The sequence below is a fragment of the Protobothrops mucrosquamatus genome, unplaced genomic scaffold (assembly GCF_001527695.2).
Source record: "Protobothrops mucrosquamatus isolate PMUCROS unplaced genomic scaffold, P.Mucros_1.0 scaffold1048, whole genome shotgun sequence".
In the NCBI taxonomy this organism is placed as follows: Eukaryota; Metazoa; Chordata; class Lepidosauria; order Squamata; family Viperidae; genus Protobothrops; species Protobothrops mucrosquamatus.
Window position 1 is genome coordinate 795,139 of NW_015387280.1, and position 23,784 is coordinate 818,922.

The 23,784-nt window shown below is 41.0% G+C and overlaps 1 protein-coding gene across 1 annotated transcript in view; it reads right to left on the reverse strand.

Moving 5' to 3' along the window:
- Positions 1–21,945, reverse strand: part of LOC107291096 (cGMP-dependent protein kinase 1-like) — a gene marked incomplete at its 3' end in the record, with an annotated part of 809,166 nt that extends 787,221 nt beyond the window's left edge. Inside the window, exon 1 of the mRNA XM_015820058.1 lies at positions 21,635–21,945. Coding sequence (XP_015675544.1) covers positions 21,635–21,945 — 311 coding nt within the window. The remainder of the gene's footprint in view (positions 1–21,634) is intronic.
- Positions 21,946–23,784: the final 1,839 nt, after the last annotated feature.

The following is a 23,784-nucleotide window of genomic DNA, read 5'->3' on the forward strand; positions in this document are numbered from 1 at the left end:
GTTGTAAGGTCTTTATCTGTTTGTAGCTTGCTGTAAGCCGCCCTGGGTCCGCCAGGAGAAGGGCGGGATATAAATCTAATAAAATCTAAATCTAAATCTAGAGCTTTTGTTATCTCAAGCATATTCCCACATCTCAACCACTTGTCTTCTGTAGAAGGCATTATTGAAAGTTTTCTATATTTGGCATATTTGTTTCTTAACAGTGATAACCTCACTGTTGCAATTTTGCTGAACTTACTCTATTTTCTGATACCATAATATGAAAATAATTGGATGGATGCAAGGTAATATTTGTTGCGGTTTTAGATTTATCACTTTGGGTTTTTTTATGTTGCCACATGCCACAAGTGACAAAACACTTTTTTGTTAAATTTATTTCATTTCCTAAAAGTTTTTGAATATTTGGGATCAAGGATCAAAATGTCTCAACCATGTTATGTAATTCACTCCTAAGGGTTTTAAGGATTTTCATAATTTGCAGAATCTTTTATAACATACATACATACATACATACATACATACATACATACATACATACATACATACATACATACATCAATATCGCATTCTTCCTGACATTTAGCCTCTGGTAAAAATATAACATTTGGGCTATATTCAGATGTCTGGTAACCAAATAACATGGTCATTAAGAATATCTGAAACCAGCTCTTAAAAGTAAGAGATTTAGGTCTTATTCAGAAATATAAGAAATGTTTTTGAGAAAAGATTCATGTCTAGGGTGACTGTGTTAGCACATAACAATAAACTAGAATATTACCCTGTGAGAGTCAAGTGTAAATGAGCCACAAATTGGATTCTTCCTTCTCCTTCAGGGCAGTCACAATGAAATTGGAAATTTTTGCTTCTCTTTTTAAGAAAGAACAGCTATATTTCATTTGGATTCCACAGTTAGTACTCACTAGAATTTAGGATAAAACAATAGGATTACAAACACCATTAGAAATTAGCTGTATGAATGGTATGGTGGCTTAGTGGCGAAGACACTTGCCTCCCACCTGGAAGGTTGAGAATTCAATCCTAGGCAGTGGCAGATGTTTCTCTCCCAGGGCCCAAAGAAAAAATATCTGTTGTGAACTCTGCATGACATCAGACAGGGCATCTAGCCAATAAACGCTCAGCTCCATCCAGCTGCCCAACTCTTAAGGAATTATAGGGTCGTAAAAAGGGAGTTAGAAGTTAGTTGTATCTCTAAAGTAGGAGGGGTTCTTTATTTATTTGTTAGTTTCCAGAGAACAAATGCCAATTTTGAGGAAATGTAGAGCCAAAATAAAATCAAAGATATAATGAATGGAGCCATCTTCCCTCTTCCTTTCTGTGTACAATATGTACATTTTCTTATGTAATGCACTCATTCACAAGCTTGCATTCATCCATTTATTCATACACACATGCATTTCTATTCCCACTCCTAATACACACATATAGATACCTCCTATGCATAATTATTAGGCTTTAAAACAAGCCTTCAATCTGCATAAGGGAACCTTAAAAAAAATTAAAAGCCAAATTGCTGCAGCAAGTTTAGGGGAAGGTTACAGCAGATGGGAATGTCAGGGTTGGCTAACTCTCCCATCCCAGCTGCAATTCTCAGATGTCTTCTTCCCTTGTGATTTGGTTTCTAAAAAAGTTCTTATCTTTGATTGGGATGGAAAACTTTTTACAAACATAGCAGAACACAGAAGCAGGAGAAAAGCCCTGGGTCTCTCAGAAAGAGATTTGGACCCACAAGCTTTCATATTTCCCTAAACTAAAGCAATTATTAGCCACTGTTTCTAGGCAGATTCTCATGTCAAGTAATTGTAAATATTAAAAATTGAAAGGGAGTTGGTTAAGAGAATTGAATCTGATGAGCTGGGGAAATCATATATGTAAACTAAGCTGTTTGTAAACCCAACAATGGCACAGAGAGATATAATCAAGTGTTATAATTTTATAATGCTTTGGTAAGAATATACTTGGAATATTGCATGCAGTTTTGGTCACCATCATACAAAAAGATGTTAACACTCTAAAAGGTGCAGAGAAGAGCAACAAAGAGGATTAGAGGACTGGAGGCTAAAACACATGAAGAACGTTTGCAGGAATTGGGTATGTCTAGTCTATTGAAAAGGACTAGGGGTGATGTGATAGCAATATTCCAATATCTAAGGTGCTGCCACAAAGAAGAGGGGGTCAACCTATTCTCCAAAGCACCTGAAGGCAGAACAAGAAGCAATGGATGGAAACTAATTAATGAGAGAATTAGAATTAGAATGAATAATAAAGTTGGAAGGGACCTTGGAGGTCATCGAGTCCAACTCCCTGCTCAGGCAGGAAACCCTACACCATTTTGGACAAATGGCTGTCCAGTCTCTTCTTAAAAACTTCCAGTATTGGAGCATTCACCACTTCTGGAGGCAGGTTGTTCCATTGGTTAATTGTTCTAACTGTCAGGAAGTTTCTCCTTAGTTCTAGGTTGCTTCTCTCCTTGATTAGTTTCCATCCATTGCTTCTTGTCCTGCCTTCAGGCACCTTGGAAAATAGCTTGACTCCCTCTTCTTAGTGGCAGCCCCTGAGATATTGGAACACTGCTATCATGTCCCCCCTCGTCCTTCTCTTCATTAAACTAGACATACCCAATTCCAGCAACCGTTCCTTATATGTTTTAGCTTCCAGTCCCCTAATCATCTTTGTTGCTCTTCTCTGTACTCTTTCTAGAGTCTCAGCATCTTTTTTACATTGTGGTCCTTTTCAGGTCTGTTATTCTGTTGAGGTTAGAATGATGGAGATGATGGAGAGACCCAGATTTCAATCTCTACAAAGCCATGAACTTCACTGATGACACACAGCCCACTATCTCACAGCTAGTGGGTTGTTGTAGAAAGAAAGAGAACTATGTATGTTGTCTTAACTTCACCAGAGGAAAGAAGTCAACAAAATAAAGCCTTCTGAGTAAGAGATCATTATCTCACAGCTCCTATTTAGAGAATAGGTCAGAAGATCTACCTGCGATGCCAGTTGCACCCACTATTGTGGGAAGCTCATAAAATATTTACTCATACCCTAGTCACCTCACAAATAGCCTACTATTGCTATATGGTCTTCATAGGATTGCCCTTGAAGATCACTCGGAAGCTACAGCTGATCTGCAATATAGCTCAGGCAGTGCTGGACATGGCATCCATGTGTTATCAATGCTTCAAGAGCTATAGAGTAACAGCAATAGCACGTAGGCTTATATATGACCCCATAGTGCTTTACAGCACTCTCTGGATGGTTTACAATGTCAGCATATTTTTCTCAACAATCTGGGTCCTGATTTTACTGACCTAGGAAGGAAAGCAAGGTTGAGTCAACCTTGAGCCCATCAGGATGGAACTCCAAGTTGCAGGCAGAGTTTGCCTGCAATACTGCATTCTAACCACTGCACCACCAGGGCTCCTGGCAAGCTATAATATAATGCAGGGGTGTCAAACTGTCCGCCCATGGGTCGGACGCATCACGTTGAAGCCACGCCCACCCCATTGCTGGCAATGGCAAAACTGTCCCGATACGTCATGCGACGTCACGTGATGTCGCGAGTTTGACATGTCTGATATAATGTGTTGATTATCATCTATAAAATCCTTCATGTTACAAGGCCTGTTTTTCTGAAAGGCTAGCTATCCCTAATTGTTTCTGCTCTTCCAGAAACATTGGGAAAAGTGGAAAACCTCAAAAAAAGCAAAGTAATCTACATCCTTCTAGGAAGTAATTTTCCATCATAGCACCTGCCTCTGGAACAGCCTTGCCCCAACCCCTACCATGTTTATGCCCTCCTACCATGGAGCTCTTTCAAAAATCTTTGAAAAACTGGCTTTCCTCCCAATCTGGAAGTTAAAATGTTGTCAAGCTCTATCATTTTTTTCTTCTAATACGCTGGGTTTACTTTTCTGGATGTACACGTTCTTTTTTCTTTCCAATGTACTGTTTCTAATTTTTAAAATGCAAGTCTCGCAGAGTCATATGGGAGTTTGGCAGCCTCTAAATCCAAATAGATAAACAAATTTGCAATAAATAGCAATAGCACTTAGACTTATATACCGCTTCACAGTGCTTTATAGACCTTTCTAAGCAGTTTACAGAGTCAGCATATTACCCCCAACAATCTGGATTCTCATTTTACCGACCTTGGAAGGATGGAAGGGTGAATTAACCTTCAGCTGGTGAGAATCGAACTGCCGAACTGCTGGCAGCCGGCAGTCAGCAGAAGTAGCCTGAAATACTGCATTGTAACCACTGTGTCACCACGGCTCTTAAATAGTATAAGCCAGGTGTCCCCCAGTCTGTGGAACAGTACCGGGCCACAGCATGCCAGCAAACGGGCTGCACAAACAAGCAAAGCCCCATCCGCGGGATGCAGGCAGCACACAAAACCACGCCTCCTCCGGTCCGCTGAAAAAACTCTCTCCACGGAACCGGTCCCTGGTGCCCAAAATGTTGGGGACCTCTGGTATAAGCTTCTTCTCTCCTTCTTTTGATGCAAATTTAGGATCTGGGGCAATCTAGTATGAAATCACTTTTCAATTAGTCCTTCTTCCTTATCTAACAATAATAGTAATACCGGCAAAACCTTGTATGCTATGGCAGACTCTGAAGACAGAGTTTAAAGTTGGAAGGAGAACAGTACAGGTATGTAACTTTTGCATCTAAGAGTATTAGATCATCCATTAAGACAGGTTTTGGTAGAGGTACATATATACAGGTAGTCCTTGACTTACAACAGTTTGTTTAGTGATCATTTGAAGTTACAACGGCACTGAAAAAAGTGACTTTGGATCCTTGTTCACACTTACGACCATTGCAGCATCCCCACAGTGATGTGATCAAAATTCAGATGCTTGGCAACTGACTCGTATTTATGATACGAGTTCCCCAGATTCGCTTCACAACCCTGTTACTAATGTAACAACTGCAGTGAATCACTTAACAACTGTGGAAGAAAGGTCATGAAATGGGCCAACATTCGCTTAACAAATGTCTCAGTTAACAATAAAAATTTTGGACTCAGTTATGGTCATTAAGTCGAGGACTACCTATATGCACATATAAGGTAGTCCTAGATATAAGACCACAGTTGAGCGAAGAATTTTGCTTGTAAGTCATTGCAGTTGTAAGTTGAGTCACCACATGACCAGATTCAATTACAGGTAGTCCTCAACTTACAGCCATTTGTTTAATGACGGTTTGAACATACAACAGCACTGAAAAAAGTGACTTATGACCAGTTTTTACACAACCGTTGCAACATGCCCATGGTCATGTGATCAAAATTCAGGCGCTTGGCAACTGGCATGTATTTTTGACAGTTGCCTTGTCCCAGGGTCATGTGATCAGCATCTTTAAACCTTCCCAGCTGGCTTCTGGCAAAGTCAATGAGGAAGCCAGATTTGCTTAAGGTCTGTACAATTCACTTAACAACTGCAGTGATTCTCTTAACAACTGTGGCAAAACAGGTCATGAATTGGGGCAAAACTCAACTCAACAACTGCTTTGCTTAGCCATGGAAATTTTGGTTTCAATTGTGATCGTAAATCAAGAACTATTTGTACCATTTTTACATTGGTCATTAAGCAAGTCATTATGGTGGTTAAGCAAATCACATGATTGTAAGTCCAAATCCATCTTTTCCAATGAGATTTTTTTTTTTTTGGCCAGAAAACAGGGGAAAAAAACCAATGCAAAACGTGATCATGTGGTCGAAGGCTGCTGCAACGGGTCATCAATGCGAGCCAGGAGCCAAGCCAAATATGATTATGTGACAGTTGGGCTGGTGAAATAGTAGTAACTTTTTGAGTTATTGGCTATTGGTAAATGGTTTTTAAGCAACTGGTCGTAAATCAAGGAATACATGTACATAAATATTAGATATACCTAAAAAGAAATAAAAATTTGAAAATAAACAATAGTAATGGCATGAGCAACTTATTTTCACTTCTGTATGATTATAGTGAAAAGGATAGATTGAATATGACTTGCAAACCAGAATTGCAAAACCGAAAACACAGAACTGTGTTTTCATTTTGCCTTGCAGTTCTACTTGGAGGGCAAAGGAAATCCACAATGTAGCAGTTCAAAAGTTACTGTAAACCATCAATTGTATTAAAGAGTAATAGAGCAATTCCGTCACTTAGCCTGAGAGAGAGGCTAGAGAGGGCTATGCCATAAATACCAGCTCAAGAAGAAGAAAAAGAAAGCTTCTGAGCTTTCAGTACTTTCTATAATATCATTCAAATATGCTGGAAAGATTAACTACTACCATTTACCTGCAGTAAATGATTATAATTGTTCCTCAACACAGAGACTTTGACCTCACTGGCATTTAGCTGCTAATAAAATTGTTAAAAGATCTGAATAACTTGTATTTTATCAAACAAAATGTCATCCCCCCTCCCGGTAGACCTGTTTAAGTTGACTTCCTGGAGCTATTTAAAACAGGGGAGATTTTCCAAGTGCCCAGCAGATTACAATACATAGCTAATTCACCTATTGCACAGTCCTGTTATATGCAACAGACAGTGAGAAAATCATTAGATAGTATTATATATAACCCAGGCAACCATGCAAACTAACTATAAAATCCTGGTTTAAATATTTAACCAGAACAGTAGACCAGCATTTGAATCATGATAAAATGCTTAACCAGAAACAAATTTTCATTCAATTAAAGCCAAATATAAATATATTTACTATAAAATAGAAGTGGGTAGGACAGTGGTGGTGAACCTATGGCACGGGTGCCAGAGGTGGCACTCAGAGCCCTCTCTGTGGGCCCGCGCGCCATCGCCCCAGTCCTAGGCCTTCAGCTGGGTTTTATACAATCTTTTTGCTTTAGGCCTCCGCCATGTGCAAAAAAAAAGAAAAAGGTTCAATCAGTCAATTTCAACTTCTTGCGGGAAAAAAGAGATCTTGCAAAGTTGGAATTGATTGATTGAACTTTTTAGTCCCACCCAGTCTGCTGTTACCACCGCAGCCACGCCCACCCAATTGGCCACACCCAGCCAATGGGCCACACCCAGCCAATGGGCCACACCCAGCCAATGGGCCACACCCACCCGGCACTTGACGATGCATAAGTGGGTTTTGGGTTGCAGTTTGGGCACTCAATCTCTAAAAGGTTCGCCATCACTGGGGTAGGACATCCTTGATAAAAACTAGCAAAAACTTTTTTTGTTTTTTCAATTCCATTTCTTGTTTTGTGGTTCATCGCACAGTCAGCCAGATGTTCAGATTGGATTTGGCATTTCTGTCTATCAACTTCTTTCCAAGGACCTGGGATAGGCAGATGTGCATTTTTGATGGTGTTACAGTCATGGAATGGAAGCTATTCTGAGTAAAGCTGCCTTTTGCAACGGACTGTTGGCGAATTTGTCAATGCCGATGGTGTTCAAATGGTGCTCCAATTGTTTTGGAATTGCACCCGAGGCATCTAGTACTGTTGAGGGTACCTTTGCTTTCTTTTGCCACAATAATTCTACTGGTATTTCTATTATTGTTGTTAAATTTACAGCAGAAGAGTGTAAAAAGCTAATCTGGTTACCTGGGAAGATGAATAGGTATGAATAGAAAGAAGACCAGCAAAGAATAGATTTAGATCCCAAGTGAAACTATTCAAAGGCATCGCCAATGAACTACAACACCCTCAAACATGTTTTTCTCACAGTTCTTGGCTTTATTACTTTCGAAGTAAAATGGATGATTAGCCATACCAAACCACATTGCAAAGATACAGACCAATAATCTGTCCCTGTAGCATACCCAGAACCCAAAATTCCTCTGCACCTATCCTGACACTATCACAGGTCTACCCTGTATCACCCACAACCTCATATAGTTCATTACCTGTTTCAATTCTTGATGTAATAGGCCTCATGCTAGCAATGACTTATCATGATGCATTTATGACAAACAGACCATCATCTGTGCAAAAGTCCATTGTGAAACAGATACTGAGGAATGGCAACATTAAGAAAGTAATGGGAAAATACTTAAACTTCTCAGGAGGCTCCTTCACTGATATTAATATGGCAGTTATTGAACAAAAATCTTCAATGCAAAAAATGGCAAACCTACAATTCATGATTAAGAGATTCAGTTGTACCTGTTCTAAGCTTGAACAGTGGCGGTTTGCTACTAAAAAAAAATATCACTACCATCATCCTCACATATTTGTCAATAAGCTCACCAATATGAGAACAGTATTACCATAATGTTTATCAATGGTATGTTTTAATACAGTTATAATTATCTATATATTCTGCATTCCTCTCTTTTACTTATGTCCAGGCCAATGGATTCTAAAATCCCACTCACTATACTCATCCCCTTAAGCCTGGGTGTAGATGCATTTTAAACTCAGGATAACTTTATATATTCATTGAAGAATTCTATGGTTTATAACAGCTTATGTTGTAACAGACATGTTGACTTTCAAGATGCTACAAGGCACTTCATTGTTTGGTCTCATTCTGCAACTTATGCTCTTTTGTGGAATAGCTAAAAAAGGTTAAAATCATGGCAACTGGACCAAAGTTTGTTAATCTCAGAGGTTTTGTTACTCATCCAAGTAACTTCGTCAGTCAAAATAAAAAAAAATAGTTAGACAGAGAGTATTTCATTGGACTATACCAACTCTTGACACATCAGCTGCAAGGGTTTCTCCCCAAAATGTATTGCAATATGTCAATGAAGACTCAATCATTGTTGCTGAGGAATTGTGCAGATACATTATAGAAAAATTGCAAATGATAGGTGTTAAGTCCGGAGAATAATGGCGCTTGAGACGATGCATTTCTAACAGGTCTTTATTCTCTGCTTCCAATCTATGAACAACCCGAGCAGAGGCACGCAGGCGACTATTTATACCTTCTGATCCCCGGGCAATTCCAACCAATCACAAGGCGGTCTTTTCCCGCCTTGCGCATCTGCGCAAGGCCGGCGCCACTCAGTTTGGTCCCGGGCAGCTTTTGCAAATGCCCGGGACTCTTGCAACGTCCCGAGCCTGCTTTTGCAGGCTCAGGACACAACACCCCTCCCCCCTAGATGAAATAATACTGCGCCCAACATGGATGCCACCATAGTAAGGTTTTGTGTTAATAACTGTTGTATTAATGTCACACTGTGTGTGTAAGGTGTGGGGCTGTTCCGTTGTACAGAGACCCGATGTGCCCCAACCCCGTTTCCACAGAGTCAACCAGTCTGGACCTCTAATTCAAGTTATTAATATATACATGCTCACCTTACGTAATCTGCAAGGTATTTGGGAGGGCCTTTGACCCTTAGCGACCTTCTCGGACCTGGGGAGCTTGTAGTGTTTTCCCCGTTGTTTCCCACACTAGGTGAATTAACCTGTGGTTGTCTCGTGACTTCTGTTTGACTTTCCTGCCCGTCTCCTAGGCTCGAGAAGTCAGGACTCTGCTGTTCACTATACCTGGTTGACCTACCACCTATGGAGTTTTCCAACCCCTCTGAACTCATCTCCATGTTCCCTGACGGAGTGTGGTTTTCCTGGTTACTTTCTTCAGATCGGAGTATGACACCGTTTCCAGCGAGGCCGGGGCGATTAGGTTCTCGGCGATCTCAAAGGCGTCTTGCCCACAAACGCACAACATTGTGGCAGCCTTTAGGCCTTCCTCCCTTATCTGGTTTACGCGGAAGTAAGTCTCGACTCTTGCAACGTAAGATTCCCACTTCTCGGGGTGAGAGACATCGANGTACTGGCAGGATAAACGCTGACTTCAACGCCGTTGTTCCTCTTCCGGACTTCTTTGGGTGAGTCTTCAAGCTTCCCTAGCTGTTTAGACTGAATCCCACCTTCGCCGCCAGTCCGGAGAATAATGGCGCTTGAGACGATGCATTTCTAACAGGTCTTTATTCTCTGCTTCCAATCTACGAACAACCCGAGCAGAGGCACGCAGGCCACTATTTATACCTTCTGATCCCCGGGCAATTCCAACCAATCACAAGGCGGTCTTTTCCCGCCTTGCGCATGCGCGCAAGGCCGGCGCCACTCAGTCTGGTCCCGGGCAGCTTTTGCAAATGCCCGGGACTCTTGCAACGTCCCGAGCCTGCTTTTGCAGGCTCAGGACACAACAATAGGGATCCATTTTACTATCTATTCTAAAGGTCTATTACTCTGCTTTCCCAGAGCTAGTCTTTCCCACTGACTAGTAATTCAAGCAATAACTCCCAATTCAATAACTTCACACAACACCAGATGTTTGTGACAGAGGAACTGAGAAAATAAAGAGAGACTCTTAAAAAGAACCCAAGCCACACATAGCCTTTTAAATGGTCTGTTTAAAATCAAGGCCTAGTGCTGATCAAGCTGTTTGCCTTAAAAGGGCAAAAAATCTGTGGAAATAACAAATTGAAAATGCAGGGAAAAGTAGAGTCAGGAGAGACAGAATAGCAATTGTGACTATATCATTTCTTTATAAAGGGCTGGCTTAGCAGATTTGTAAGTTCTTATAACCAGTAAGATTACAGCAAAAAGAATTAAAGGGCAATTAAAAAGCATGGAATAATGTCATAACTGGAAGAAATAGGTTGCTATTGATGTGTTGCAGGAAGGATAGGACAACCTATTTGTGAAGGAGAATAAACATTGTGCAGGACTGCTTCATGCCTAAAAGTCTATAAGTTCATTGCAATCCCAACTGACTTGTATTTGTGGGTGAAATATTACATGCTTTTAAAAAGTGCTGTAACAATCATTGACCTCACCTACAGTTCAATGTTCTGCATTGTAGTTAATTTACAAGTGCAACACCAAATTCGGAAGGATGTGTTTATGTTTGAGGCAGACCTAACTCTATTATGGATAGTGTTTATGGAGGAGAGTATTGCATCCAACATCTTAAGTGCCTGTCAAAATGGTACCAGGTTCTGAAGCTAAGGATACTTAATAGCTTTAAGATGGTCTCCTTAAAAGCCAATACCTAAAACATTGGAGATGATGGTCCTTTTAATATTATAGCAGGAATGTGTATCATTCCTGGCAGGAATTTCAAGATATTTATCTTCATATCATTATCCACAAAGGCTTAATTTATACTGAGCTCACAAAGCTTGTCTGAGATGTCACAGAAAGTAAATGAAAGTTGTGTGAATAAATATTTCCATTACATCTGGGAAAAATTGGCATTGGGGATAAAATCAGAGTAGAACGTTTATTCCTGGCATCTGCTTTTTAAGTGCACTTTTTTATTTTTTAGCATAGTAGTACAAACTGTATGGCCATCACTGTGCGTCTGAAATAGTAAAATACAGTTTACTACTATTGAAAGCAATAGACCATGGAGATTTCTAAAAGCCTGAGAAATATTTCCAGTGTTCTTTTAACTTTGCATTGCATAAAAACAGTATATATCTTTGTATCTGAGTGTCTTTTTCATAATTGCTAGTCATGGAGAGGAGTGATGAGACTGTCAACATAGTCACACAATTTGCACAACTAGCTTTGAATATTACATTTGTGGAAAGAAAGGACAGGTCTTCCATGCCACAGAGGAGGCTTATTATGGATTCTTAGATTTTTACACCCATAATTACACATCTCATGATTCCCTTTCAAAGTAAGCAGCATTATGCAGAGTTCTGAAAAAGAGTAATTAGTAAAGAATAAAAAGTAAATGCAGGAGGTAAGAGAGGAAAAAAAGAAGTATATTTCACCCTACTACCATTAGTTTAACATAAAAATATTGTCTAGTCACTTCTAATGCTGCCACATCAACAAAAGGGCTTTGAAATGAACCAAGAAACTAATTACCAATGCCAATCTTTAAATGCCTGCCTACCCAGTTCATAGGTAAATAAACGTGTGAGCTATTCACAAAAGAAAGGGACAAAGCAACACAGAACTAGAGGTTCTGAACTCAACTATGTACCTTGTTTTCTTTGCACTCAAATACTAAAAATAAGCTTGGATGAGAGAAAAATATGGGGTAAAAACACCAAGCAGATTCTCTGCAATCCTCCCAACCAGAATGGGACTTCAGAGCAAAAGCTAACTCCTCCAGTCAAGAGAACACTCCATGACCACCCTTTTTATATGCTACTTTAAGAAATGTATGTCAGTGCTTATTTCCAGGTAACAAAGCCCTACATGGCGTAGGATCAGTCTATTGGAGGGACTGCTTGTTCTCCCTTATTTCTGCATGCTGCACCAGGTCTGGCAGGAGAGTACATTCCAGGTCCTTTGCATCAAGCAATGTCATTTTGTTGGACCCTCCTCTGTGGTTTTGCCTGCCCTGCATAACAGCATCTCTCCAGAGATGCCAATGGCCTCAACCCTGTCATAAAGTTGTTTCCCTAGGTATTAAGCAAGGCTGCTTTTTGTGACTTTTTGTTTGGAGTGTTGTCATTTTAATCAATTTAACTAACCAATTAAGGAGTGCGATAGTTCATGATGTTAGAACCCTGGGCTGATAATCAGCAGGCTCGCATTCGAGACCCTGTTGCTGCCACAGGGTGGGGTGAGCTCCAATCACATGCTCTAGCTCCTGCAGACCTAGCAGTTCGGAAACGGGTGACTGCAAGTAGATAAATGGGTGCCATTTAGGTGAGCAACTGCATGGTGACACGAAAGAAGTCTCCAACTGGGCAACCGTGATGTCACTAGCAGATCCTTTCACTACAGAAATGGAAGTAGTAGTAGTATTTTAACCAAAATGTCCTATGAGTTGTAATGGTGATTTTAATCTTTGTACATCACCCAAAGTCACTGATCTATAAATTGTTTAAATATAAAATATAAATAGCTAACTGAATGAGTTTAGCATGCAAGCAGGACAAACAAATTATGTTTAATTATTATCATCATTCGTTAGATTTATATCCTACCAGGAGTTTGAAGAGACCCATGGAGCAGTTTCTCTTTCCATTCCCCCCCCCCCATAAATAACTCTGTAAAGAATATAATGACTGGCTCAAAGTTATGACTGACTTATGACTGAACTTCCATAGCTGAAGGAAGTTGAGTCTTCCCCACCCAAAACCTTAAGTTACTTGCATTGAAGATATACAGATAGTCTTTGGCTTACTACCATTCATTTAATGACTGTTCAAAATTAAGATAGTCATTGAAAAAAAATGACTTACTGTATGACCAGACCTAGCACTTACAAATGTTGCAGCATCTTTGTGGTCATGTAATTACTATTTACCACCTTCCCAGGAGGCAAAGCCAAATGGGAGAGGCCGGATGTGCTTAATGACTATGTGATTCACTTAATGACTGCAGCAAAAAAGGTCATAAAATCAGGCTTGACTCACTTAACCACCATTTTGCTTAGTAATGGAAGTTCCGGTCCCAATTGTGGTTGTAAGTCTACATGAGATACTGTAAAGGACTACCTATAATTTAAGTGAGCTGAAATTATACAATTACAGTCATCCGGAGTATTCATCATGTTCTTTTAAAGGCTAATCCTGTCTGGCCCATAAATTACAGGACTTAATACCCAGTGGCATCTCTGTTTGCTTACTCTTCACACACACGTCAATGAAGTAAAACAGCATTACACAATACAGGTTCAAATCCCCCAAACTATATAATCTGGCTTGAGACAGAGATGAGCAAGAGAAAGCAAGCAGATTCAAAGAGACAGCTCACCCTTACACTGCACAGTCTGAATCAGAAGCTGCACAGTTTGAATATCTGACACGTAGCTGAATCCTCATCACACAGGGTGTCCATAGCAGGAGCAAGGACTAGGAGGACCCAACTGCATCTCATAGTGTGAAATTGCCATATTGAGGAGACCTGTCATCCCAAGTTAAGAGATCTCCCTTCATCTTCAGCCGACTTACCCAAAGCCCCAGCCCTGCCACCTTACTGACACAATCAAGGCAACTAAAGAGACAGAGGTGGGGAAAAGACCAGCGTTTTAGCCTCTGGTTGCTAGGATACAGTGGAGACCCTCCACTGCTAAGCAGACAAGGGAGGATTTTTTTAAAAAATGTCTAGGCCTTATGAGCAAACAGCAGTCAGAAAAAGAGTGATGCTCCTTTCCCCTGTCTGTTTCTCCAATAAAATCCAATTAAAAAAAGTATTCCAGTATTTGAGGGGCTGCAGTAAAGAAGAGGGGGTTATTCACCAAAGCACCAGAGGGCAGGACAAGAAATAATGGTTGGAAACTGATCAAAGAGAGAAGCAACCTAGAATTAAGGAGAAACTTCCTGACAGTGAGGACAATTAACCAGTGGAACAGCTTGCCTCCAGAAATCATGGGCGCTCCATCACTTGAGATTGCTAGACAGTCACTTGTCTGAGATGGTACAGGTTCTGCTTCTTGAGCAGGGGGCTGGACTAAAAGACCTCCAAGGTCCCTTCCAGCTCTATTCTATTCTAAAATAATGTGCCCCAATAACAAACCTTCAAACAGTTCCCCAGTAAACTATGCAGAGTATGGGCAATTAATATTTGGAAAGCACAGACCTGAGTCCACGTTAAGAGCCTGCCAGTTTACACTTGGATTGTCATTTTATTTATTTATTTATTTATTTATTTATTTATTTATTTATTTATTTATTTATTTATTTATTTATTATTTATTTATTTGTTTGTTTATTTATTTATTTATAGCATAAAGCTCTTCAAGCCTTTTGCTGTGTTAAGCTGAGTCAGAATATCTGGAAGTTATCTTAATGATGTTAGTTTCATCAATCTTTTTTTTAAATAATTGTTTATGAATGAATTCCTTAACAGGAAACACACTGTTAAGCTAACAGATTTTGAAGTGACAAAATCAAATACTCTTTGTACCACATAATGAATTACATTTTCCATTAAATCTTTAACAGCAGGACCCGAACTGTCTGTCTTGCTGTAGAGAATGGAAGTCTAATAATTAGATTTGAATACAGATCATAAATTAAATTGTGTAGAATTGAGATTGGAACTCTGCACAATATAGGACGGTTTTGAATTATACAAATCAGCCTTCCGTACCCTGAAATCTTATCTGTTTAACAGCAATTATCAAAGCCATAATGGCTAGTAAGTATAAGAATCATCAGCCTACATAACTGGAAGGCATCAGAAAGCCCTAATAAATTACACCAATTGTGGAATATTACTAAAGGTATTTTGGGTCATTTATATAGGGAGTCATCTGAGGGGCCAGACTTTACGGAATGTTCTATCATGTTGGAAGCAGAAAATAAGTTCATAACTAATGCAGCAACTTAGCAAAGGCAGATACAGAAATTTACTATCTGGGTCTGTGGAATAAGGTGCCACTTCTCTTGTATTAAATGTGTTAGCATAACAAGAAACATGTAGTGTGGCATTTATAGTTCCTGCTCTCTCTTATCTTTTCAGTCAAGTCCAAATCCAGTATATGCTGCAGATAGCTGCATATTCACATGGAAGATCTCTTACGCTACTCCTATGTCTACCAACTGACAGTGTCAGAAACTATAGATCCAGCCCAGATCTTACCTATCTGGCCAATTTAACCTTTCTGTCAGATAATTAAATTACCTTTGTATCGTGCAGATACAATTTAAACAATTTCATCTTACCTTCCATTCATACATGTCTGTCTAAAGTCTGTGCTAACATTTGGTATGAAGTCTGTAGGTCAGCATTTCTAAATTTTCTTTTAGGTGTGGCATTTCAGGCTTAGTTAGAAGGCAAAAGTCCTGCTTTATAAGAAAATGTCAGCAAAGTATCTCAAATGGGAAATAAAACCAACTTGATGAAATAAAATCAACTTATGTTTGTTGATGACTGAATATTTGCAGAGGAAATTTCAAAGACATTTTTATGGTGCGCATACCTAGGCATTCATTTATTTATTTTCACTGAAACGAGTGGAACTTACTTCTGAATAACAGTCCTGTATATGTCTTCTGAAAAGAAAATTCCACTGAATTCAATAGAGCTGACTGGATGGCAATCAAATTATAAATAGCACAGTTATTTAAAAAATAGCTATAGTTAAAAGAGAACTCTTGCTTTAAATGCATTCCTGATTTATGACATACATTTAAGAAAAACAAGTGAGGAAAATCTTTTCACATATCTACATAGCCAGCTTTGCTATTAAAAGTTTACCTGTTATAAATCGTATTATAGCAAACATTTGCAAATTATTCTTCCGCAGGAAAGAACAAACAATCTAACGGGTTCATAATAATCATCTGCCTCAATCAGCAAAAGTGGGAACTGTTTTACTGAATCCACACAATAAAACTAGCTAATGTGAAACAATCCTTAGTTCAGGGAAGAGGCAAAGTGCTTTTATTCTCCAGTTAGTAGCTCATTGTAAAAAAGGAAAACTTTACTTAAAAAGATTTATGCAGCTTTGCTGTAATGAGGTTCCTCTCTAATTCTGCTATATTAATAGGTTTAAGTGACCATCAGTAAGAGAGAAAACTCTCCCTAAAAGCAGAGTCCAAATGGAAATGTGATCATTGTGTATGATCCCAATGCAAATGGAGTGTCAAAATGGAACATTTATTCAGTATGGAATCAGAAAAAGAGGATTGTCAATTAAAGAAAGTTAATGAAATCATAACTTGACCTAAATATTGTATCTTCTAGAATATCCTTCCTCTTCCTGGAGATGCTTTCAAATAAACTGGATTGTGGCACCTACATCTGCCAGTGGGTGTGATTGTTATTGTTATTCTGGTCCAATGTATCTGATGGCATTACACTGGGGAAATCTTCAGTTTCCCTCACATCCTTAAAGATTTTGTGTTTTCATGTATATTGTGTTTTTTTTTAAGTATGCTTGCTTTTTCATCATTACCATATCAAATCCATGACAGTTTATAAGAGTCATAAAAGGAAATTAGCACATTGTGAAAAATGATATATGTCTCCTTTAGAGGTTTACCTTTCCCCACAGATCACTTCAGACAACAAGTGTAAAACAAAAACAGATATTTTTAATAAAATTTATTTAAAAAGCTTCAAAACACGATTTATTGCAATAATCCTTCCAATATGTCCTTTTCAAAAATGCAAATCAGTAGACCAATAGAAAAAGATTTTGAAGCAGATGTCTACTTTTCCCTATTCCCTTTCCTCTGAAGCATTCAAGCCAGAAGGAGGAGAGAGATCAGAAAGCCAAGACACGTTTGAGGAAAACCAAAAAATGGACTTGTGAGTTATCTCGACTCCTCAAATTAAGTGTGATATTGGCGCTCACTTGAATTTTCTTCTAATTCCAAAATTTATTAGACATTACCCTTGATATAAAAAATTCCTACTGATTCACCAGCTTCCCATTATCTGCTATACACCATGATATGCTGCCTACATTATCCCGCAAAAAAGTTTGATGGAAAGTACTTCTCTTTCTCATTCTCTCTCTGCCCACTTTCTAAACACATTGTTACAATAGCTTTGCTCTTCCTTACATTTTATGACTTGATCCATTATTATGCTAAAGCAATCCATACATTCAACATGATGCCACAGAAGAGTCAAATATAATAGAAGATGTAGCTTACAACTTCTTCCCTTCTCCAAATAAAAATTTAATATAGCCACGGTCTTCCAGAAACTGCAAAGTTTTGCATGAAGATGTTCTACGTTCAAGCCATGATTTATGAGAATGATCATGGCTTGAGACTGAAAAGAAGTTTTCAGACAGAATAAAGTCATCCTACTATATAAGATGGACAGTGCAGAGGTTCAGCGGTTAAGACAGTGTACTTGTTGGCTGGAAAGTCAGTAGCCCAGGTTTGAGACCCGTTTGAAACGGGGCAAGCTTCTGTTCTTGCCCCACCTCCTGTCAACCTCGCAGTTTGAAAGCATGCAAATGTGAGTAGATAAATAGGTACCATTTCAGTGGGAAAGTAACAGCGCTTTGTGATATCATGCTAGCCACATGACCACGGAAATGTCATTGGATAGCACTAGCTCAATGGCCTCAAAATGGAAATGAACACCACTCCCTATAGTCAGCAATGACTAGCCAAGTAAAATCCACAAGGATTCCTTTACCTTTTTACTTTTTTTAACTAAATATGATATCTTCTAGAGGTTGTAGGACTACCAATTAAAAAAATCTCACAGAAGAAGGAATTTGTGGCCAAATGAGATGTATCCATCCAGCATAATAGACCTCTTTTTCTGTAGTCCTCAGAACAAATGCCAGAGGATCTACCTAAATGTCATGACTATTGTAGAAAAAAGGAGTTAAGAGAAACCAGAAACACAACAGGACACAGGAAAGCCATAAGAACATTTTATCAAACACTTGAGGAAAGGAAAGTTGTGACATTAGTCATGCATTAAAAATATGTATATTAAGGACATTTAGAAGATGGGAAAGAGAATAAATCTGTTCTCCATTCCCTGGGGTTTTTTGCCCTGGTTATTCCTGGCTACAATTATGAAGCATGTACAGTGTTGTAATCTCACAGTACTTCTTGTCTCAGCAGAATGGAATGTAAATTGGGGCATTTGTTCTAACAGAATGTTAGTTCTTTTGTACTTTTAGTGGAACATAACACCGAAGTGAGAAAAATCTTTGTTTTTATTAACTGTGTGAACCTTTACAATTCAGTGATTTAATCTGCATCTTGGTAAATGAAATGTAATGTTTCTTTCAGCCTCTCTGATAATGTTACCTTGGTTTTATCCTCATCATATCCTCCAGACTCAGAGCCTAAACCATTCAATATGCTGAGTGAATTCAAAACAATGTCTCTGCCAGCTATCCAGGTGGCAGAGCAATTGTTTGATAGCCCCACTAAGTACCCAAATTGGCATTACTTGCACCGAACGAAAGAAATTATTCAAGTAGTTTGCTGAACAGCAATACAGCAAAGATGGAGTGGGCTGACAATTGACTTTCCTTCAGTCAGTGCCAACATTTTACAAATGCCCTTATCATTGCCAAAAACTGAGCTCAATTTTAGATTTATGAATCAAACTTAAGCCTGCATAAAAACATTGTTAACACCAAGAGCTTGAGCCGCATATGTGAGCTTGGCATACTTTTCTGTGGTTCAGTGTGAAACTGTTATAACTGTACAATTTAAGCATAAAGTTTCCTCCTGGACTCTCTCCTAAATCTAGTTTAATCAACCATTCTATTTCAGTGGTGGCCAGCCAGGGGTATTTAAGTAAACTCATTAATCACGACATAAATGCAAGAATAAGTCAGAGGAAAGTTTCAAGATCACTTTACCAACATATAATTCCTAGTCTTCTAGTTTAGATTTCTGCCTGGATAACATTTTATCCTTTATCAGTCAACAACAGTAGAAACACAACTATTACCGTTTAGATGCAGATTCATTTTGCTAATAATTATGGATAGTATTGAACATAAGATGGCATCTGTTCACCTTTATGAATAAAGGCACACATTACACTGAAATACCTGACTTGGTATGTTAGATCAAACTTTTTCTCAAAATAAGCAAATTCTTGGTAATTCTGAGATTCCCCAAATCAATGAATAATGAATAAGAAGCATCTCATGTTGTTAAGTATGTTATTATATAACTATTATATATTAATATGCAGGATAATTTAAGAACAGATCTAGTACGGTTCTGTAAAGAATGTTTAGAAAGCTCCAAAGATGTTTATTCAAAATAGATCTCATTCAGTTTGGGGGATTTAATCTGAGTAAATGTGTATCTTCTGAGTAAACACCTCTGAGTAAGTGTGTATCTTTTCAAGACAATTAAATGCACAGCATCTGACTATCACTGCAAAGATACTACTCCCGATATTTTAAGGCAAAGATATACACACTGTGTCACATCAGACAGTGAGACTTAGAATGTTCACGCCTTGGTTGTCAAAAAGAGCAACCAGCCACTTTCCCCCACCCTCACTGCCCTCCTTTTTCAAAGACCCTGTCAGCTTCACTCCACCAATTGGGCCTGATGAGCTGTGAAGCAGGGCAGGCATCACTTAAAAAGCTCAACAAAGATTTGAGGAAACAGTAGAACAGTGAAAGGAGAGGAATCAAAAGGAAATCCTACACTGGCAATGCTATGCCAGAGGGACAACTTAAATTATGAGCAGAGAATGCCAAAATTGGCAGCATAAATCCAAGGTTACTCCTGGGGTACAGAAGACCATAGACAAAACCCACCTTCTCATTAGAGATGCTCAGACTGTGCATAAGCACGGTGCACATTTGGTGTGGTAAGGCTAAAGTGGTACACGTGATGTGGTAATAGAGGAATACAAAGTGTGTGCAGCATGTCTTCCCCTCATTATCAAATCATTACAACAAGCCTCTCTCCATAGCTAGGATTAGAAGAGTGAGGCCAAAAGAGATCTGACTTTTTTCTTTGAGAAACGTTAAGTCATGATCTTAGGCATTTCTGCTGTTTCCAAGCTATTTTACAGCCCCCCCCCCCAAGAGACCAGTAAGGAATAGCAGACAAAGCTTAGGATGAAAGAATAAAGTGATTCAAAGCCTTTTTTCAACCAAAAAAGGAGAAAAAAAGCAATCACTCAAAAGGTGAGAGGGATTAAAGCAAAGCTAAACTCTTCTCTGAAATAGAAGGAGAAACTTCTGTATTTTCAGGTGCAGGAAGAAACAAAGCGCTGACAGGAAATGGCTGTATACAAACCTTTTATGTTCTACTCTCATTTAAAAACGAAAGAAGAAAGTGACTGAGGGAAAAAGATAGTGTCATTTTTACATCTGCTTTCTGTTTAATCCTACTTAATCATAGTTTGGTGGCAGCTCTCTCCCACCCTGTCTCCTGGATGTGTGTAGGAGTTGTACTCCTCAGAAACAGTCCAGAAAGGTGTCAGATCACTTTTTAAAAGGTCATTTTAAAAAAAAAGAACAGAAATTCCTCTACAGAATTTTGCCTGTCCATGCCCAGTCACCAAAGGAAACAAGCCCCACAGGCAAGCATGTTAGGGTTAGTTGAGTTCGTCTCTTGTACAAAAAGATAGCGAAGAGTCTTGAGGCATCTTAAAACCTACCTATCTCTTACTCTAACAAAGAAACATGATGGTCTTTAAGATGATGCCAGAGTCTTGGCTGCCCTTAAATAAATAAATACCTCCCAGACAGAATGAATGGAAACCCTCCAAGCCCCCCACCCACAACACACACCCCAAATCTTCAGGTTAGGAAATTTGATTTCTACCTCCAAACTGCCAGTTCCCAGTTATATTCAGGGCAAGAAGCCATAACCGAAACCGCCATAAAAAAAAATAAAAAAACCAGACAGAAACACATACCACGCTGGTAGAGCCAGTCTGACGATGCTGTTGTGACAATTTGGGAAGAGGGGAACAGAGAGAGCATTTTCATACTCTAGGGAAATTTTCCTCCCCCAGAAGGGGACCGAGGTACCTCGATACCTGACAAGAGCACAGAGAAATGCTGAAGGCTGTATGTGGTTTTGGAAAGGTGGCAGCCCACCAGATGCCAAGAGTTTAGGGCTTTTGGGGGGGCGGGGGAGAGAGAGAGAGCCAAAGTGGGGCGGCGGGAAGGGAGAAGCAATTTCTGGAGATGAGAAGCGATGGAAAGCAGGCGGCGGATCCACCGGGCGAGTGGAGGGAGAGCACGGGCGACAGAGACAGATACAAGGGGGAGAGAGCGAGACCACACCACAGGGATGCCACACGGACACAACGGCTTACTGTGGGCTCTTGGGGTAGAAAGGCAGGGTGACATGGCTGAGGTCCTGGATGTCAAAAGCCGTGGGCTCGGCGGAAATGGCCTGCCTCTTGGTCCTCTGCTCGCCCTGCAAGGTGCTGGAGCTTTGCTGCTGCGCCTGTTGGGTGGCGGGCCGGATCACGGAGCGGTACTTGTCCAGCTCGTTCTGCAGCTTCTGGATCAGCTCGTCCTTCTGATCCAGCTCCAGCTCCAGCTCGTCAATGAGCGCATCTCGCTGCCGAAGCTCCTCGATCTTTTCTTGCAAGGCATACTGTAAATCCCGCAGCGTCCCCATTCTCAACCTCCACCTCCTCCTCCTCCACCACCACCTCCTCCTCCCTGGGGCTCCTGCCTGCGCCCCCCGCTCCTCTCGTCGCAACTTTGCCCCCCGCCCCACCGAGTAGCCGCCGCCGCCGCTTGTCCCACTTCAAGCCAACTTTGCCAATCGCTCCTCCGAGCGACCTGCTGCTGCTGCCGCCGCCGCCGCAACCTCCGCCAGCAGATCCTGTTAGCCCTTCAACGCACGCCTCCAGCCTGGCTTGGCAAAGAATCCGCTGCCGCTGCCGCCGCTTCGCTTCGCTTCGCTTCGGCGGAGCTAGGCGAAGGAAAGGAGAAGCCCCACCATCCTGGTTCTGCGGCGCCCCACAGGCGCCCGGCTTCACCGACGGCGGGTTCGCAAAGGGCGATCGCGAGCTGCTGCCTGCGTCAAGCTAGACTGGAGAGAGAGAGCGAGAGAGCCGAGGAGACGGCGGGAGGAGGGAAGCGAGGCAAACGAGCGAGCGAGGGGCGTCTGCAGCATGCCGTAACACATACACTTTTCCCTCAGCCCCCTTCTTCGGAGGGCTACTCTCTGCTCGGCTCCCGCCTGCTTCTCCGCCTCTCCTCTCGCCCCATCAGCCAGCCTGCCAGCGGGAGGTGAGTGGGTGGGCTTTATTGCGTTCCAGGCATTTCCCGCCCAAGTGGCACGCCACGTTTGCAAAGGGGGGGGGTGTTTGGGGTAGGCGGCGGGAGGTGAGGGTGGAAGTGGAGACGTTTTCGAGCCATTGGTTTTGGCGGGGCGGAGAGTCTCCCCCTTAGTTACGCAGCCCGAGGCGGGCTTCCCATTTCGGTACCCCCCAATAGAAAAAAAACAAAACAGACGGCGTCTCGGGCTGCCCCGAACAGCCTGCCGCGCTAACGGCAGAACTTCCGCGCCCAGAATGGATCCGCCACGCCGCCCATACGTGCGAATCCGCCAGCAGCAGCACGTTGCTGTGTCTACAACATGAGAGGCTTTGCCTCCCCAGATAGGAGAGGAGCCGCGTCTCTCATTAGTGCCGGAGAGGCTGAGGAGAAGGCGGTGCGTGCCTGCCAAAAAAAGTATAACAGCTTCACCTGTAGCAGAGACGAGACTATCAACTGCCTAGCCCGTCATTCTCCTTAAGCATTGCCAAGCGAGGCACAGCACTGACAGATTTTCTAAGCCTGCCTAAAGCAGGTAAAGCTTTATCTGCAGGATGGAGAAGAGAGATTAAGAGGGTTACAGCCACAGGGTGAAAAGTGGCCAGTGCCGTGGTTCCATTACTTAGGCTGTTCCAAGCTGCCTGGAGAGACCCCTCCAAAGCTTTGCCACTCTTCTTCCTCCAACCACCTAAAGGCTCATTTAACAGCTTGGGGAAAAATGGGGGAGAACCAGTTGTCAGTAGTCCATCAGCTTCAAGGTACTTGGGAGATGAGGAGGTCCCCTATCACAATTGATTATGACACACACACACACACACACCCCATGTTGGGCTACTGTGGTAATGGGGAAAGAAGGCCGCAGAACGAAGGGTGAGAAAGATGCTTGAATATGGGTGAGAATGAGAAAGCTCTCCCATTTTAAATGGCTTTTGGAAGATGAAGGCTGAGCCCTCGGAGATGCTGAACGATAGCCACAGAAAAAGGCTACTGGCTCTTAGGTTTTTATCTTTCTGGGTCTCAAGTGTGGAAGCTCAGTGGCAAGATTGCAAGTTAACTTGCCTCGATTTTGCTAAGTTTGGGCACAGACCTTCCCCTGATATAATCAGAAGAAACAGGTGCAGCTGTTATTCAGTATCAGATCCAGACTCATTTAGACTTCGACTGTCCCTTCCCAGCAAATCATGTATGACTT